Source organism: Notechis scutatus, chromosome 4, assembly GCF_049901735.1.
Source record: "Notechis scutatus isolate UNSWTSFEM ecotype Mainland chromosome 4, rNotScu1.2, whole genome shotgun sequence".
In the NCBI taxonomy this organism is placed as follows: Eukaryota; Metazoa; Chordata; class Lepidosauria; order Squamata; family Elapidae; genus Notechis; species Notechis scutatus.
Window position 1 is genome coordinate 146,836,840 of NC_142012.1, and position 20,130 is coordinate 146,856,969.

The 20,130-nt window shown below is 35.9% G+C and overlaps 1 protein-coding gene across 5 annotated transcripts in view; it reads right to left on the reverse strand.

The window, feature by feature from the left end:
• Window positions 1–502: 502 nt before the first annotated feature.
• The window catches only part of IFT80 (intraflagellar transport 80), a 59,157-nt gene continuing 39,529 nt past the window's right edge, over window positions 503–20,130 (reverse strand). For all 5 annotated transcript variants that reach the window (XM_087965242.1, XM_087965238.1, XM_087965239.1 and 2 more), the window contains 9 exons: window positions 19,388–19,551; window positions 15,190–15,254; window positions 14,043–14,178; window positions 12,975–13,122; window positions 11,959–12,130; window positions 8,665–8,754; window positions 8,309–8,481; window positions 6,473–6,596; window positions 503–1,083 (listed from right to left, as the gene is read on the reverse strand). In XM_087965242.1, coding sequence (XP_087821368.1) covers window positions 970–1,083; window positions 6,473–6,596; window positions 8,309–8,481; window positions 8,665–8,754; window positions 11,959–12,130; window positions 12,975–13,122; window positions 14,043–14,178; window positions 15,190–15,254; window positions 19,388–19,551 — 1,186 coding nt within the window. In that variant the 3' untranslated portion in view covers window positions 503–969. The remainder of the gene's footprint in view (window positions 1,084–6,472; window positions 6,597–8,308; window positions 8,482–8,664; window positions 8,755–11,958; window positions 12,131–12,974; window positions 13,123–14,042; window positions 14,179–15,189; window positions 15,255–19,387; window positions 19,552–20,130) is intronic.

The window sequence follows — 20,130 nt, forward strand, 5'->3', positions numbered from 1 at the left end:
GCTTTAGCTCCCAAGTGGTTGGATAAGATGAGGTGATTGTACATCAGAAGTTTGACTTGGTTCCAGGTTTTCATTTTTAATGTAGTTTTTATAATTTTAATATTGTTTGTATTTTTCATTTTATTTATTTGTATCCTGTCTTTATTATTTTTGCAAATAAGGCAATGAACATACCCAACTTCTTCCTCCTATTTTGCCTAAAACAGTAACCCTGTATGGTAGGTTGGGTTGAGAGAGTGACAGGCCCAAAGTTACCTAGCTAAGGCGGGGTTTGAATTCACAGTCTCCTGATTTCTAGCCTTTTCTAGCCTTAACCACTAGACCAAATATGGCTTTAATGGTGTCTTAACTTTTGACTGGGAGCCTCCTAGAATTGATAATAAGATAAGCAGCTATAGAGATATTGTAAATAAATAAATACATTTACAAGAAATTAAACCTCATAAAATGTTAAATTATCTTACAGATTTAACATGATTTACCCATCCCAAAATGATTTCATTCCAAATGATAGTTTATTTAAATACTGTACAATTGTATAATATAAATAAACAAATAAACATGGAGATCTGGACAAAAGATGATTGGATATACTAACTTGTGAATATTTTCTGAAAATGTTTTTACCATATATTTCATTAAAAAAAACTAATTGTAAAATTCCTACATGTAATAAGCAAATGTATTCTCAGAATTCATGCTGAACAAGAATAGCCCGTTGGTAATCAGAATAGCTGATCATTTGATTATGTGACAGATTTAATGGTAACATTACATACAGTATTAGAAATCTATTCGTTATAATATAAACATTATAACAAAAACATTTATCATTCCAGCAGGTTACATACATACAAATTCATTTTCTAAACTAACTAAAAAACTAAGCATTATATATAAATATTATCAGTAACTTAGTATGCTGAATTACATATACAAAGTTCATATTTCATAAAACCAATACAACTCTTAGCGCTGAATGATCATGCTTCCTCTGACTGTTGGAGTAGCAGTAGCTCGTTCTCGTTCTTTTGCAATTTCCAATTCAATTTTAGCTTTGATTTTATCCCAGTTAACATCAAGCTGCAAAATCAAGAGGGAGGGGAAAAAAAAGAAAAATATATTTTTTATCTGGGCAGGGGAAAAATTATGAGTGTGCTTTTGTTGTGCATACATGTATCTGGGGTTTCCTTAGCCCAAGAAGATTGTTTAGGCTTGCTCTGATTCTGCATTTTACCTTTGGTTCAAAATTCTTCTTAATTTTAAGTTAGGGAAAAAATACTAGTATTATGATAGAAAAGACTAAATTAGGTACAATAAATACAACCAATCCTCAGGTTATGATAACAATTGGGACTGGAATTGCCATCACTAAATGATGCAATCGTAAAATGCAACCTCACATGATCCTACAACTTAGTGACAGCAATCCCAGCAGTCTTGGTAGCTGTTGTAACCTCAAGATATGTGGATCATTAAGCGGGAAGCTGCAGGAGTTTCAGATAAGAAGTAGATGATGCTATAAGGTATGGGAGAAGCCAGGAAGAGATCTGGGAATGGGGGGTGGGTGGGTCTGATATAAGCCACATGTGAACTGAAAGCCAGATGTTACCTGAGAGACTTGGCATCAGCGGCACATGACTCAAGGGAAGCTGGGGTGGGTTTGGGTGGCCCAGTGCATGCCATGTACAAATCTAGGAACAGTATGACCAGGGCAGGAGCTTGTGAATTGAGAGAAACTAGAAGAGAGCTCTGGCATCCCAGCACAGATTGTGCATGTTGAGGGAGGCCTTAGAGGACCGGTGGAGGCTGTGTACCAGTGGTGGGGCAGCTATAGTTGAGAGCAACTGTAGGTTATCAGAGTAACTTGCAACTTTCCTTGCCAATTTCCCCTTTATTTGTGTGAAGATGGGAAGGTAGGAAAAAACAATTATGTGATTGTGTTTCCCTGCAAAATCAAAATTGTGAGCCAGACATCGGGATTACAATCACGTGATTTTGGGGATGGTGTGATGGTCAGAAAATCAGGGACCAGTTATAAATACATTTTTCAATGTCACCATAACTTTGAATGATTGCTGAACAAATGGAGATAGGTTAAGGACTACCTTCACATAACATGAGATTTTGATTTTTTTCCCCCCACACAGCACTTTGAACCTTACAGCACAGAAGAGAATGCTGGAAAGGGAACTGCTAAAATGGCTAGTAAAAAAAACAATAAAATATATATATATATATAATCTACACACACACACACACACATACAGATATATGCCAAATAAACACAAGGACTATAAGTTACACATTACATTGTAGTTATGTTTGTTTAAGCTTTATATGAGTTTGAGCTGTAAATTAAGTCCTATTAAAAAAAAAAGCCCTTTGCTACCCAATAACTGAAATCATTTTGTGTGTGTATCCTGTAACCAACAATAGTTCATCTTGATACATATTTTTCAAGATGTAAAATCTTTAAATATCTATAATTGCAGATCACTATATTTGTAATCTACTACAAGCTTATTCTTATCTGAAATCTTTTTTTCCTAAACTATTAGAACAGTCTTGATAGTCACTGTGGGGGACAGTTACAATGTCACTTCTTCTACATGGCTCACTAAGATGGGAAAAATTCAGAATCCAGCAAATGTCTTCAGACTTTTTTGGTAAATGTAGTTGAAATGTATTTATTATGTCATTATATAATTACTTATGAATAATATTTGAGCAACTTCTTTAAAGAACTCCAATTTATGAAACACTGCATACATAGAGATGAGTGAAATAAAATAGCCATTAGTCATGTATTTTTCCCCTCAAGTACAGTACTGTAGTATTTATGCATTGTAATAAGCTTTTTTTCTCATCTACTATATATCCTGTAACAATGTACATTTTGTTTACAAATAAAACTGTGCAAAATTTATTAATTAGTTCAGCAAGAAATTGCTTCAACAGTAAGGTGCTGATTTTAACAATACAAATGTCAATTGCAGATAAACTCGGCTGGTGAAAATGGACTAGAGAATATTATCTTCTTCAGGGAATCACAGTTTTAAAAGGACATAAAGTGGATTCAGAAGAGAGCTACTAAGGTGATAAGGGGTCTAGAAATCAAGGAGCTGAGTGCATTCCTTTTCAAAAGAGAAGACTAAAATAATCACACTGCCCTTTGTATTTATTTATTTTGTGGATGTTTTTACTGTTTTTAATTGTTTCATCGTTTTAGAATGTAAGCTGCTGAGAGTCACTTGGTTGAAATTTGGCAGCTATAGAAATTGAACGTCAGTAAGTAAATAAGTAAACAAACAAACAAACAAACAAAAGCAATCTAACAAGTATCTAAAAGGCAATCACATGCATAAATGGTGAGGCATCCTGTTTTCTCTTGAAACTGAGAACAGAAAAATGATCAGTAGGTTGCAATTAAAAGAAAATAAAGGAGATTCAGTTTGAATACTATGAAGAATTTCCAGATGGTAAGAACAGTTAAGTAGAGGAACAGATTGCCTATAATAATGCTGGGGGTTCTTTAGTTCCCCATGTGGAAGGTTTTCAAACAAGGATTGGACAGCACCCTTCCTGAGTTGTGTTAGATCAGTGGTTCTCAAAGTGGGCGGTACCACCCCCTGGGGGCCGGTGGGATGCCTTAGGGGGGCACTAAGAGGCAAGGGGGCCAGCAGGGGGCGCTAAGAGATGCCAGGGGGGCGCTGGAGGTGGGCTCTCGCAGGCGCAATTCAGGGGTGGGATTCTACCGGTTCATTACTGTTCCCAGTAGTTGGAGAACCAGTAAACGAGCCCCTGCCTGGCCTGCTCCTCTCCGCCTGCTCCTCCGTTCCCTGGCCAGTCAGTCCTTATTGCACATATGTGACTTCGTGTGCATGGGCAACAATCGCTGACGGCCACAGCGGTCCAGCCACACCAAAAAAAACGTGGCGGCTGGAGGTTTTTTGCAGGCACAGGGGATCAGTGCAGCACTGCAGGCGGGATTCACTCTTCCCATCCCAGAAGTGCTGCCTGCACCGAGCCGCAACAGGTCCCCACCTGGGCTGGGTCAAGCCGGCTGCAAGGAAGGTCTCCCGCCGGCTGGTGAGATGGACCAGCGGCAGGGCGGTTCTCCTGGCCCGGTCCGCCACTGCCTCCGAGTCATCCAGAAAGCTCAACAAGTGACGCCCAGGGCCACGGAATGAGAGAGATGGAAAGCTGGACTTTTTCCCCGGCACCACCCAGAGCCCTCTGGCAGCGGCTGGAGATGAAGCCTCCTCCGCAGGTGGGCGAAGGGGGTTCTCTCGGGGGCCAATGGTGGGGTGCGAGGAAAGCAAGACATATGCGCGCACCCTAGTTATACCAAGATTTCCAGCAAAAAGGCGGCCAGGTTTTGAAAAGCAAAGGAAAACCTCTGGCTTTCACGCTAAATCATGGTTAGCTGAGTTAACCTAATTATCTGGGTTAGGTAACCTATTAACCATCCTGATAGTTTAGGTTTGCATCGTAAAATTACACCAAATTTTAAGTTGTTAACCACACCTTCAGCATCTCCAGTTTACACCAGGCTAGATTTCAAGATGCATGGTAGAGTGGCATTGAGAGTTGGGCAGCAGCATTCAAAGTTCATAAATTATTATTGATCAAAGAAAGAAAGGGGTATATAAGAAATATCTTCTAAAGATGGTGACATTTGTACTGTACAGTATAGTATTTTCGCGTACTCCTTCCATCTTTGTTTGATCTCCCTTGAACTGTTTACTATCCGTCCATTAGCATCCTTTACTACCCAATTTGCTGCAAAGAATCACAAAAGTTTCTGTGCACAAGAAGGGACACACATGTCAATGCAATTCAGCAACATAAAATAAAGAAATACAAATAAAACAAAACAAGAATAGGCAAAGCATCTCTGATTAGATTCTATTCACTACTAGAATCTAATCACAGATGCTTTGCCGATTCTATTCCAATGACCTGCTCTAGCAGAGTTAGAAGGGAATGTGTGTGTGGGTGTGCGCGCGCATGGCTGTCAAAACTCCAAAAAACAGGTCAAGTAGCTCTGGGGAGGCTAGTCATAAATTAGAACACTTGCTAAGCAATCAGCCATTAAGTGAGGACCACTTGTATTTGGTTTGCCAGTCACCTGGCCACAACCACTCAGTCATGTGACCACCAAACCACACCTACCCGGTCACGTGACCACCAAGCCAAGCCCAGCCAGCAAGCCACCCCCCAGCCAGTCACGTGACCAAGCCATGCCCACCCAGTCACATGATCAGCAAGCCACACCCTCAAATTAGGCCACGCCCACAGAAATTTGAATCCCACCCCTGGGTGGGGGGCACCAAGGATGAGTTTGTAGCACCAAAGGGGTGGTGGACTGAAAAAGTTTGGGAACCACTGTGTTAATAATTCCTGCACTGATCTATATGCTTTTATCTAAGTTATACCGTATATTCTGATTTTACAAAATACATATACTTTGTAGAACAGAAGGAAAAACAGAATATTGTAGCCCATTTTCTTTTATAATGATCTCAGTTTGATGAATTAGTTAATTTTTTTAAAAAATTACTAAATGACCAAATCCCAAAAACTAGCTAAACCATGAATGAAGTTCTTTGGGTCCAAGAACGTGTTATATTTTTCCCTCTGTGATAAACTTGCAATCACATGAGAATTTGATTCTGAAATAAAATTATTTGGATTTCAGCTGTCTTCCTTGCCAACTGCGTATAATGGCTCTAATTCCATCAAATATGGCATGATAGCTGCTGTGATTTCAAAGCCATATGAGGCTTTTCTTTTCCACAACTATTTTATCTTATTTCTGGGGGCTGTTTCTGTGATTTATTATGATATATTCAAAACTTGCCAGATACTACTGGCTCAGCTAAGTCCCATATGACAGTATTCTAAGTTTCTATCTTGTTATGCAAAGGAGTGTGAACATTATGGTACAGCTTGCCAAAAGCAGCATATGATTTTCAAATAAAACTCAGTTTCCCTTAGAGAAGTTTTAATAAGCTAATCAGCATGTCTACTGTTGTAATGTTTCCTCAGAATGTCACATCTGAATAACCTAAGACAGCATCTTTCACTGGATTAGCCTGTATTGGTGAAATCATAAACCTGAAAGCTTTAGCAGCAAACGCCCCCCTCCTCTTAACATTTGTCTTTTCCTATAAAATAAAAATTCTATACCTATATTATCTAAATCTACAGTATTTCCACAGTATGATTTTCATAACTGTAAAGAGATATCCCCTAACATACTTTGGCCCTATTCCATCCATGCTAATAACTGAGCCTGAGTGGAAATCCTGAAAAAAAAATCAAGTTGTTGATTTTGTTTCATACTGTGAATTAAAGTACAAGCACACAGTGTTATTAAATACACATTGGCTTACAGTCTGAAATTGTTTCATAGCTATAAGGCAGAGTTTCAAAAAATATAACTCAACTTCCATAGAATACTTGCCCTTTCTGCATATTGCAAAAATCGCTGATTCGTTTCTTTTTTACTGAAGTCATCCAAGTACTTTTGTCGGTAAGCCAGCACTGTGTCAACGTGCGTCTTGTGTTTCACAGCAAGTTCTAGTGCTCTAAAAGAAAGCAAAACAGCAATAAGCTCATCAGGCCGAATTCAGAAACTAAAATGACCACAAATGCCTTGGTTTTATAAATATGCACACTGTATAGCAACTGCGCTAAGGAAACAATTTCTTATCATAAAACAAGAAGAAACCAAGCAACAATTGCTTTAAATGAAAACTAGTTTCCCCATTAAATAAGTTCATTTGTGTTTTCTAATTATATTAATCTATATTTTTCTGGCAAATAGTGGTCTTCGTAATTGTTGGATGGTCTAAAGAAAAGTAACAATCTTCATACCAGTGAACAATTCTGGTGAACCTTTTTGCTTTTCTGTCCCACTTTCATGGTATCTTACTAAAATGGACAATAGTTCAATTAAAAAGTATTCCCAGTTCCTACTCTTATGATTATGAAGAAGACTCTACATGCACAATAAGAATATGCAAATCAGAACATTACAATCATCACATAAATTTCCTATCCATGAAACTTTAGACTGGAAACCTTCAAATTTGGCTCTTAGCATTCTAAAACAGTAACCAATAAAACAATTACTGCTTTGCATCAAGAAGACCTGATATTAGTACAGCTATCAGTAACATTTGTTTTCTTTGAAGGACCAGAAACAAAAACCTCATAACCAGTGGTGGGATTCAATTTTTTTTACTACCGGTTCTGTGGGCGTGGCTTGGTGGGCGTGGCAGGGGAAGGATACTGTAAAATCTCCAGTCAGAGGTGGTATTTGCCGGTTCTCCAAACTACTCAAAATTTCCGCTACTGGTTCTCCAGAACTGGTCAGAACCTGCTGAATACCACCTCTGCTCATAACGTATCAGTCTTGTTGAAACTGAACATGTATAAGCTTAGGCAGTGTCAAAATGAGACACAGCTAAGAAAATCTAAGTATGTTGGGGATTGGTATGCATTTTATCAGTTAATAAATAGCATGTTACTTTCCATTGTTAACATATGTCACGTTCATTATAGAGTAGGTGAGAACACCATTGCTCCATATTTATAGATTGGCACAAAATCAGAAGTTTTAGAGAAGAATAACTAAGACTACCTTTATGGTATTGGAGAGATTTCACAGGTGGCATTTTTAGCATGGAGGTTTATGTTAGGACAATCCTGAAAATCAAAATCTTTCTAAACTCAGGATAATTTCTTTCTAAGGGAATCAACCTGAAGGAGTGAAGCAGTGAGCCAAAGAACTACTACCCCCTCAAAAAATACATTTTAGGTGCCTTCCTTATCTGGGTTTTAGCCATGTGAGTAACATGCATAATCAGGAATACATGGAGCTAATGTACTGATGTTATAATCAGGTACAAAAGCTTTTTTTTTAAAAAAAAATCTGTGTAATAAAGTAGGGCTGGGGCCTGTGCTTCTTTATCAACAATTCCACATGGTATATTACAAATGTTGATATATGTTACATCAACATATTCAATTCTGAAAGAAAAAAATAGGACTTGGAATGAGATAAAATTATGTAAGTTATCATTCAAACCAGGGTTTCTCAACTTTGGCTGCTTGAAGATGTGTGGGCTTCAACTTCCAGAATTCCCCATCGCAGAGCTGGCTGGGGAATTCTGGGAGTTAAAGTCCACATATCTTCAAACTCCTTGGTTGATAAACACTGATTTAAATTGTTAAAACCAAATCTGAACCAAGACAAAAATATATAATGTAATACATTATATAAGAACTGTATTACCTTTCCCAGTTGTATAGATTAATATTAACTTGAATTGCCTGGTAAATAAGCCCAGCTTGCAGAAGCAAAGTTTCAGCATCCTGGACATTTCCACTAAAAAGCAGAATATGAGCCATTCTTGATTCCTTTGATGGAAGATCTTTGATGGAACTGATATACTGAACTTTATCAATCTGTTGTTTTTTTAAAAAAATAAAAATAAATGTGATAGGCACAATAAACTTGGTTAAACTCTAGTTTTGCAATAAGTTAAATAATGCAGCAAATGCCAAGAGTCATTTAAATTGCAACAGGTTAGCATGAAATATTATCAGTCAATTGTTGAAAGTTATTAAGTAGTGAACCGTTCTACTTACCTCGCCAACTGATGCATAGGCTATTTCTGCTGTGTTCATATCTTTATTGGCTATTGCCATAGAAGCTAAACAAGCCCATAATGTTTGATCCTGAAAAGAAAATATTAAAATAACTGTTCTTCTTATAGAATATAAACATTAATCTTATGCCAACTTGATATTAATGTAATTTAACCACTTCCTAAGAATCAATGGGCTACCAATGTTCTTATACATTTATAGTGCAGTGTGTTCCCAGATGATGTACACATTTAATAAAGAAAAAACTAGAATAATATATAAATCATGTACATAAAACACATAAAATAGTCTAACTATACTATAACTATAGAGTTATAGACACTATAACTATAGAGTCGCCTCTCATAACATAAAGACAAACATTTAGATAGCATTATAAAAGAGAATATATGTAGCTCAGGTTTGAACTGTGGAATCCTTGGTGCTCTCCAAGATTGGTTATTTGTTTGCAGACATTTCATTACCTAATTTCATTAAGTAACATCTTCAGTGTTAGAAAGGAATGAGTTTTGCTCGCTGTTTATATATTGTTTGTGGGAATGTTGTTTTCTCTGTGGTAGTTTCTTGATAAAGCTGGTGTTTAATGCTTGTTTGTTTTTCTGAGCTGGTAATTTCTTGAGTAGGAAATGATTTGCTTCACTGGTTGTGTGGTGTTAATTCTGAAAATAATCCCTGATTATAAGGCTGTTGGAAACTAACAAGGAACTATATTCATCATTTGTATTTATTTGCTCTCATTATAACAAATACACAATTTAATAAACATAAGTGAATCAAAATTAACTGAGATACAGAATATTTCTATTTACTTAACTAGCATTTTTCCAGAGCAACTGGGTACTTCTGGCAGTTATCTATAGTCAGGGGTGGGATTCTACCTGGTCGGACTGGTTTTACAGAAGCAGTTGTTACGATTCTGCGCAGTTCGGAGAACCGCAAATCGCGCCACTGGCTGGCTCCATCTGCCCTCCCAGTCACTCCTTATCTGCCATATGTGCCATCCAACTTACCTGCATTGTGCCTTCGCCTAATTTTTGGTAAGTTGCTATTTTTCCATTCCCCCCCCCCGACCACCAGCTGTTCAGACTATCAGCTGTGCCAGGTGATTTAGATTAGCTAGAAAGCAGGAAATCGTTGGATTTCTTGTTTTCTAGCTAATCTAAATCACTGTTGTACTGCTTTACCTTCGCCCAGGAGACTTCCCTGAGGCACAGTCAGGGGTGGTATTCAAGGGGTGGAGGGGAGAAGTAGCCTGAGAGCAGAGCTGAACTTAAGCAGAGCTTAAGCTTCTGTTTTTCAGTGCAGACTCAGGTAGCAGACTGCAGAAAGGTAGATCTGTAAGTGAATCTGTTATTCAGTGAGCAACTCAATCTGCCTGCTTGCTTTGCCTGATTTTGTGTAAAAGTTGCTCTTTTTTAATAAAACCCCCCCCCAATATTTACATACATAGTGTGTTGTGAGTTAATTTTGTGAGTTTCCTTGCTAGCAAATTTTATGAGTTTGCTTGCAAGCAAATTTTATGTGACAGACTCAGGCAGCTGATTGCAGAAAGGTAGATCTGTAAGTGAATCTGTGATTCTGTGAGCAACTCAATCTGCCTGCCTGCTTTGCCTGATTTTGGGTAGAAGTTGCTCTTTTTTTAAATAAAAAATTCAATATTTACATAAATATTTACAAACAAGCCACGTCCAGCCAATCATGTGACCACCAAGCCATGTCCAGTCAGCAAGCCATGTCCACCCAATCACATGACCACCAAGACACACCCACAAATTAGGCCACACCCATAGAACTGGTTGTTGAGAAATTGAATCCCACCCCTGTCTATAGTTCATTATCGTTCAGTAAACACAGGAAATATAAATATATAATATTGTCAGATTACTTAAAGTAATACACCTTTTGGCCCAATTTGTTCCTTGCAGCTTTCTTAGAGGGTGGGGGAAGAAGAATGAAAAAGGCATGAAAGAGAGAAGGAAACTGCTCCCAATTGTCTTTATGGTATACGCAAATGAGTTAGCTACTTTAATCATTTCAAAAGGGATGCTTTCTTGTGAAGCAACCTGATGGAATGTAATATCAAGAGAAAACAATCCCCGCGTGTTCCTGTGTTTTTGCTTTAAAATAAGAGATTTACAGAAACATCATATATGATAAATATCTAGGAAACTGGAAAGGTAATGAAGAAAATATTTTTTTAAAAAAAGAACCAAATAAATATTCTTGCCATATCGGTAACCACAGAGGTTCCAGCAAACTACTCAGTTTGCTTTCTTTTTTGTATTCATTTTGCACCTGCTACAAAACTACTGTACGTGTTGCTAGGAGATGCAATGCACTGGTGCACTGTAATAAAAAGGCTATTCTTGAAGGAAGAAAGAAGGAAGTTATGATAAGCAAGCAAGCGACTATTGTATGTTCCTTTTTCTTCTATCCTTAAATGACTTGTTCTTATGTACAGAAATCAGAATGCAAATAGTGTTATGATAATAGCCAAACCTACAGTTAAGCTGCTCAGAAATGCATACATAACTCTCTGGTGGCAAGTGTAATCAGAAAGGCAGCCAAATATTAAAGTGTAAGAAAATGTCTCCAGTTTATTAGCAAAGAACAGAGAAACATATTTTGAAATATATTTGAAGCTGAGTACTGTTAACAGTTTGAGGCAGAGGAAAGTACAGGTAGTCCTCAACTTTGGACCACAATTGAGCCCCAAATTTCTGTTGCTGAGACATTTGTTAAGTGAGCTTTGCCCCATTTTACGATCTTTCTTGCCACAGTTGTTAAGTGAATCACTGCAGTTGTTAAGTTAATAACACAGTTGTAAAATGAATCTGGCTCCCCCATTGACTTTGCTTGTCAGAAGATTGCAAAACTTGATCACATGATCCTGGGACACTGCAATTGTCATAAATATGAACCAGTTGCCAAGTGTCTGAATTTTGATCATGTGACCACTGGGATGCTGCAAAGGTCATAAGTGTGAAAAACGGCCATAAGTCACTTTTTTCAGGATAGTTGTAACTTTGAACGGTCACTAAATGAACTTCTGTAACTTGAGGACTACCTGTAGAAGATACAGTATGTATAGTTTTTCTAAACAGTAGGTCCCTTTCAGTGCATCACAAGTCAGGCAAATAAAATTACCTTGGAAAGCATTTTATGATGGAGGTCTGAAGGGATTATTGCATTACTATAATCTGTATTTTAAAATTAAAGAAGTCACATGTCTCTCCCCCATTAACCTTTTCTAAAAGTTAACATTATATTTACCTTGACAAAGCGACACAATCTGATGGCATCTTCCCATTTCAAATTGTTCACATATTCATGAAGAATAGCTGGATATGGTGAAATACTGATGTGAATAAGTGAACCATCAGCTCTTCTAATTGTTACCTGATTGCCAACAAAACTTAAGATCTGGGGACTTTTACTAAATTCACTATTGGAAAAAAAGAACACAGTTCAGAAACATTATTTTAGAATGAATGTAGGTTGGATAGAATACTGATGAAATAGACAGTCCATTTAAAATAACAATTATGATTTATTTCTGAGTATGCACTGATCATGGTAAAAATAAGACTGGACACTTCACTCCAGTTCTGCTAATCTATAATTTACAGATTAAGGAATAATATACAGCCCAATTTTTATATATTGTTTTTTTAATTGTTCAGTCCAAAAGAATCTGGAAGTTTATATTCTGAAGTGCCATATTTAATAAACTTGGCAGCTGATAAGTTAGGTATTTCTCTATTATGTATAACCGATGGTTTATATGCATATCCCTGCCCCTAAACTCCATTTACAGCCTTCAAACAAAATGGCCAATTTTGGTTATATGATTTTGGGTATATATGTAAAAATGCTTTTAAAAAGTGTTGAAATTCTGCAAAGCAAAATGCATTTCAATTGCATACTTTGTCTAAACCTCAGAAACAAAGTTAAACACAGCTAAAATTTGCTGGCATTCAATGGCCTGATTTTTGGTGTCAAAGTGCCAAAATGAGGCTGGAAATGTCTAAACTTCTGCAAGGCAAAATGCACGTATTTCTAGCCTCCCCCCTCCAAAAAACCCCGTCCAAAATAGAGAACTGTCAGGTTGAATTTTTTTGACCAAAACCTGAAGAACCGTTAAGGTCTTCTGGCTCCTCAAATAATTTGAAGTATCAGGTTGGAAATTGTTGTTTGCCTATGTCATAGAGTCTCAGTCTCCAAGATCAGATTAAAAAATATTTTATTAGAGAAAGCTATTAATGGAGTATAAATCAAATAAGAAATACCTTGCATCCTTTTCATAGAGTGTTTTTGGCAAGAGATCCTTGTCTACATACACTACATTGGGGTAGTACCAGACTGTGAAACGTGTATCCTGCAGACCACATAGTATGTTGCATGTGTCATTCCATGCCAGAGTATGCACCATTGTTCCTTAACAAAAAAGAAACCAAATAAACTAAATATCTATCAACTAAACTGGATGAATAATCTATTCTAGCCTACTGCTCAAGACTGCAAATAATATCATCAACTTTTCTCTCCTGGTATATGATTCTGAATAATATATTTTTGTTTTTAGTATAAAATGTTTACATAATTACTTGTCTTGAAAGATTAAAACAATATAAGCAAACTGAAGTTGATTCCATGTAGAGGCTACTGAAACTTTTCATTGATTATATATGCATGTGCTCTTTTTTCCCCTCTAAATGTGCTTGCTGTTCCAGTTGCTTCTGTTTACCTATTTTTTGACACTGTATGACTTTTAGACTTTTAGAAGAGGCAGTAGTTGGGTAAACCTGCAAGATCTGCTTACGTTCCTTCTTTAAATATCTTTACACTGTATCTTCACAAAACGATAAATATTTCAACTATGTAGATGTTGCATAAATTATGTTAAACTGGGCTCATTTTTTTTCAAGTTTGGATTTTTATTGTATTATTTATTTTCATAAGGCATTTTTTCTCTGAGCTAGGTAAGCCAGATTCACATTATACAGTCATACACTGCTAACATCCGAAAACGTGCTACTGCTTAGATTTTGAGTATTGTTAAATAGGTAAATAATTCAATTCTGATCAATGATTGCCACATAGGATGATGCATTCACTGACTTCACTGACACTACAGGTTTGATCAGGGGTGTCTAATTTATTGAGGGGATCAAGAGATTAACTTACTGCAAACAAATTCTAAACAAGAAACAAAACACATTTAGGTGTTTTTGCATTACATTCTCAATGCCATTCTTTCTAAGAACAAATTATATTCTACAAATTACATATAATCAATAAAACAAATTTTAGAACACTGTTAAATTGCATGGGGGTTTGGATAAGCCAGTTCTTACCTATTTTGATAATTTTCTGTTCTTTTCCAAATCTCTTCACGGAAGTTATATAAAGATCTCTATTTTTGTCAATAAAAGCAATTTTCCTTTCATTTGTAAGACCCTTCTGATCTAAGGCAATTTCCACAATTTCTGTCTGTAACAATATTTGAATCAAAACCCATATTTGTATCAAGGCAAGATTTTTTTGCAGTATTAAAGATTTGTATTCTCAAATCTGTTAATATTGCTAGTATATAGTACAATATTATCAATTAAAAATTTACTTATGCTTACTGTTATAACAAAGTAAGAATAATTGTGTGAGAGTTGGGCAGCCATATAAATTAATGTAATTAATAAAACAACAGATAATTTAGAAAATATGCGTTCTTATAATACAATGGTAGAAGTAATGTAAATGGCATTGTTAGAAGATGATCTAAAGTGGGAAGTACAGATTTTCCACCTAACACATCTATATTTTATTTGTCAATCTTTCTTCCAATGGAACTAAATGTAGCTCAGAGCCACATCAAATGGGAATGGAAAGAATTTTTTAGAAAATAAAGAATTATTAATCCACAAATTTAAGACTACTGTATGTCGTCCTCCTTAAGTCAGAGCTACTATTTAAATATTTCACATGGATTCAGAGAACTTCATGCATGATTAAATGGGTTTTCCTCATTTCAAAAAGAAAATTCTTTTGTTATTACTATGAAAAGATTAAAATGACATGACATGTTCCAGTTGAACATTTGTGGCATGTGATTACAGTAACAAAGTTTCATTCAAATAAAACTTAGTATTTTAATGTTATTTTATAAGAACAAGAACTGTGAAAAAAGATGCCCAAATTCTTAATGTATTATTGGCTTGAGCAATATCAGCTTTCAATCACCTTGCTTCTGATTCTTACTAATAATTTTTAAAAATGTCTTCCTGCAACTCAGTCTCAGAGTAAGCATCAATGAACACAAGTGACTTCTTAATAATCATATAACACACAGGAATCTGCTCAGACTTATCTGATTTCAAACTGAAACATGCTATGATAATAGAAAATAGAATCTGGGTAAAATTTTACTCAATGCCAGTAACATCTTAATATAAAGTAAGTATACTTTTTTCCAATATAAATACAGAAATATTAAACATTATTTACCTTATGACTAAGAGGTTTTCCATCTCCTAATGGTTTGCCAGATAAAGGTTCAAACAGATCAATAACTTTAAAAAAAATAGATGAAAAAACTTATTATTATAAATATATAGATATCATATTTTCAGAGATACCTATAATGATTTATATAGTACAGAAAAGTATCAAATGGAGACCCTTCCAGGTTAATTTAATAAATGCATTTAACAGTTCAAAAAAGGACACTGATAACTTTTACTGAGTAGTTGGTACAAGAGTCATATTCTTTTGAAACATTCTTGCTAGTAATCTAGCAATTTATCTTTCTTTATCTCAATCTAGCAAACAGTCATTTCTATTCTTCTTTTCAAGGCATAAAATGCTGTATAACTTTGATTCAATTTAGTATCTTCATAACTCTACCATTTTCCTAGCTGAGATGTAAATCCTCTGATGAGGAACAAAATAATGCTGAGGCACACAGGAAGGCTCAGGTCCAAGTATCAGTTGAGTATCGGGTCTCACAGTCCCTGAGTCTGGCCTCATAGATTCTAACTATAAAACCACCATCTCCTTCAAGCGGATGGTCAAAGAGCTGGAAGCTATGGTACAACTATGGGTAGACCTCAGCTGATGACTCTAACTGAACTTGAAATTAAGGACATAAGTCATGACGGCTTCATGTGGATCATCATATTGCACCCAGTATTTTACAGCAGACATTAAGCGAACAAGTGATCATAAAATGAACACAGTAGTTGTTAAGTGAATGTCTCAGTCATTAAATAAACCCTTATTTAGGAAAAATTGCATTAGGGATATACAATCATGTATAATTTATAGAAAATTCGAAGGCATGGACTATTGGAAATCTCATCTTCACTTGACCCTGATATTGTAATCTCCATGTCTCGTGAAGCTTAGCAACTAGTGAGAACTTAAATTCCTTTAGAATTTGGATTGCATTTTACAGTTGTAACCTTGTATGACTAATCTGTAACTTGAATGACTAGATAACTAGCTTTACTCAGAAGAAATAGTGGAAATCATGAAAAATAAAGTAAAATAAAGACTCACGGTAGAGAAGGGATTTGAATATGAATTTTTATATATACACAAGCCTACAATTTTATATAATTTAAGTGGTGTTTACTACAATCATTCTATGATAGGGTGGGCAGTCTTCATGCAATATACAATATTCCTTTTACAATCCCAGAGCCCCATTAGACTGGGTACAATTGAAAAAACTGACTTTTTAAAAGAATTGCAGGAATTTTAAGGGACATTTTTTTGTTTTGTTTTTATCATGGTAGCTGATATTGATATCCGTAGCATCCCTAGAAAACTAATCCAAGGGCCTTCTTCCAACAAGAACAATCAATTACTGATATTAAACTGCCTACAATTATTATACATATTCAAAAGAAATAGTTTACAGATGAAAAACTTAAAACTGATATCTCTGACATTTGGTTGAAAGATAAAAATCAGGGAAAACAGAACGTGCACTTGTTCTGACTTGATGTGATTTGAAATGTCAGTGTTGTCAGCTTTTTGTTTATTATTTGTACCGTATATGCCGGCGTATAAGGCGACCTGGCGTATAAGACGACCCCCAACATTTCCACTCAAAATATAGTTTGTTATATACTCGCCCCCTCTTCCGCACGCCTTCCACTTTTGCACTTTTTTTTTTTTTGAGGCACTTTTGTGCACCGTGGAGCGAATCCCGTGAAGCGAAAGGAGCAGCCAGCCTTCTCCCAGCTCCCAAGAACGAGGCTCGCACCGCCCGGGCTCCGCTGAGGTATCCGGCTGGGGCTGTCAGGAGTTGTTACCGCTGGCGCGGCTCCAGTCCCGCGTTGCCTCGGGAAGGGAAAGGCAAAAAGGAAGAGCCGCGCGGCGCTTTGCAATGGCAGCAGCGGCTCCTGGTTTTGCCTTTCCCTTCCCGAGGCAATGCGGGACTGGAGCCGCGCGGAGCCGCGCCAGCGGTAACAACTCCTGACAGCCCCAGCCGGATACCTCAGCGGAGCTCGGGCGGTGCGAGCCTCGCTTCCTTGGGAGCTGGGAGAAGGCTGGCTGCTCCTTTCGGCTTCACGGGATCGCTTCCACGGTGCTAAAGTGCCTCAGCCGTGGGCAGCCGCAGTGCTTCCCAATTACTATTTGCGGCGTGATAAGATGACCCGGTGTATAAGACGATCCCCCCAATTGGAGGCATGTTTTTCAGGGCAAAAAAGTCGTCTTATACGCCGGCAAATACAGTAATTTGTACTGAAATTTTGATTTGGTTCACATTAATTAACATGAAGTTTAAAATAAAACCCCTCAAAATTGTCTCTTTCCATATTGTTGACTTTTATGTATATATATATTTTTAAAAGGCTAATTTTCAACAGTCAAGCAATTCCATACATATCTATTCAGATGTATGCTCTATGTGGAAACTATTTGTCAGAATATATGGGACTACAGTCTAGGAATATTATTTTAGAATTACTGTAGTACTGGAGTTACCACATCTGGGCTACAAAAATCCATATGACCAATAAATAGTAGAAAAGAGTTTTCAAAAATCTGTTTGTTGTCCTCTGATGGTTCTATTAAATGTTTGCATTCCAGGTCTGATACCTTAGATGTCAAACTGGCGTCCCATGGGCCTGATGCATCACATGCTAGCCACACCCACCCCTGGTTTAGTGAAGGGGAAAAAAGTTGTGATACATCACATGACAACAACATGACCATGCAAGTTTGACACCCCTGCCTTAGTGGATGAGTGACCTGCAAGCTTTATTATTTTCCTTCTTTCTTCCCATCACTTTCTGCTTTGTACCATGCCTCTGCAGTATAAAACAGTAAGTTGGAATGGAATGGATTTTTAAAACTAATCATATTGTAATGTGGTCTTTTTAATTGAAGAGTAGGATAAAGTGAATATTTGTAATAAATAAATGTTATAAATAAAAATAATAAGTATCAGTACACTGTTTTTTTATAATACATTTTGAACTACTTTAAGATGTTCTACTTTGAAATACTTTCTTGGAAGGGTGATTTTGTCATCACAAGCTTAGTTGGAATGTCTTTCAAACTTCAATTTACTCTTGGTAAATGTAGATTTGGTGCTAAACCAGCAAAGTGAAAACATTTGGGGATAAATATCTTGCTGCATGATTACAGCCAACAAAAATACAGTGTTTTATTATGTTGATTTTATCTAATTTATACTTTAAGATTAAATAAGTGTTTAATATTTCTGCATGTGAGGTTTCTGCACTATTATACTAATAATAATGTACAGTAAACATATCAGAATGCAAAGGCATTTACAAGAATTATTAATTCTAAACACAATCTAAACTATTTGATATTACATGCCAAATCTAACTGATAATCTCATTTAAATTCAATGCAACAAACACATTGAACTTTCAAAGATTCTTCCATTTGAATATCATGACTTTCTTCAGAAGGATACAGGATATTGGTTTGTGGTCACTGGTTATATTGGCAGGAAAAAATGCTGTTATAAGAACAGGTGTTCTGATCTTATTGGTTACATATGAAAAAAGAGTTAAGTCCATTGCTAGTTTGAGCCAGCTGTGTAAACACAAGTAACTTCTGACTTCAGAAAGTTGGGATCTTTTTTTGATGCAAGTTTTCAGATTCATTGCTCAAAACTTTTACAAAAGCTTTTATTCAAACTCTTACGATGGTAAAATTAGGAAAACTGAGTGCATTAGAAACTCCAGTTTCTCAGAAAAGAATAAAAAGGAATTTAAAAAGATATTTTTTAAAATTTGTTGATTATTAAAACAGACCCAAAAGGCAAAAGTGTTACCAAAAAAAAGAACAAAGAACACACTTCTGTACTATCATGTGATATGGTAGCTGATTCCAAACATATTATGCAATTAATATTGTTTCACAAATATTTTATTGTTTGCTTTTTAAAACAAACAGAATTGCTTTTCAATCTAAACTACCTTTTATAAATCATTTGTGTTTTTTAAAAAATATAAGAGATACACATGGGGCATTAGATTATCATGGATAGACATGTTTCCAAGTAGGAGATTGTGTTACCATATCATCATATCTGAGAATGAATAATCTTTTCAGAATCATATTTTAACGATATAGGAAGGAAATTTTTCCACATATTTTAATTAACATATAAAACATATTTTAAACATTACATTAAACATATGTGTACACATACCTTTTTCATCAGATTTGTCCCTTATAGCTAAAGTATCACTACTCAAGGATACAGTTTGGCCATTCAGTATGTCAGTCCTCATGCCTGGAAACTTTGGAGAGGAAATTAAACGTCCCTCATAGGAATATAAGTAGATTCCTCCACCATCAACAAGAACAAAATGCCTAAGAGTTGGGGGTGAGATTATAGCCATCAATAACTTGGTTAATATTATAGTTACAATTAGTCTAATTGTTTTGTAAATTGCTTGCATTGTTTAACAAGTTTATTCCATTATTTTAACTTATAAAATATTATGCTAGCATTTGTTTTTAGAGTTTTCTATTCTGTCAAAATAGGTTGTTTAATATTATTTTGAATAAATCCTGATTCACTTATCCAACATGCATATATTAGCATGCAGATATCTTTACCATTTTTGAACTGTCAGAACATCATCAATTTTAATTAGTTTATTGTGTAAAGGAGTGGAATATCAGCTGACCAATTTACAGTCAGGCCAATACATACTAATGCTCCAATTACTTGATAGCAGTTAAATGATAAGCAAATAACTATTAAATTTCTTTTCTCTTGTTTGCTCTCTTCTCAAACATAATTTTGGATTCTCAGCATCCAAACAGGTTCTTAATGTGTAAAAAGGAAGCATATTAAGTGAGACAACAATAACATCAATAATCTATTCCAACTATAGATTGAAACTGGATGCAAACTTGCTTGGGAAGAAGTGAGCAACGCTGGAC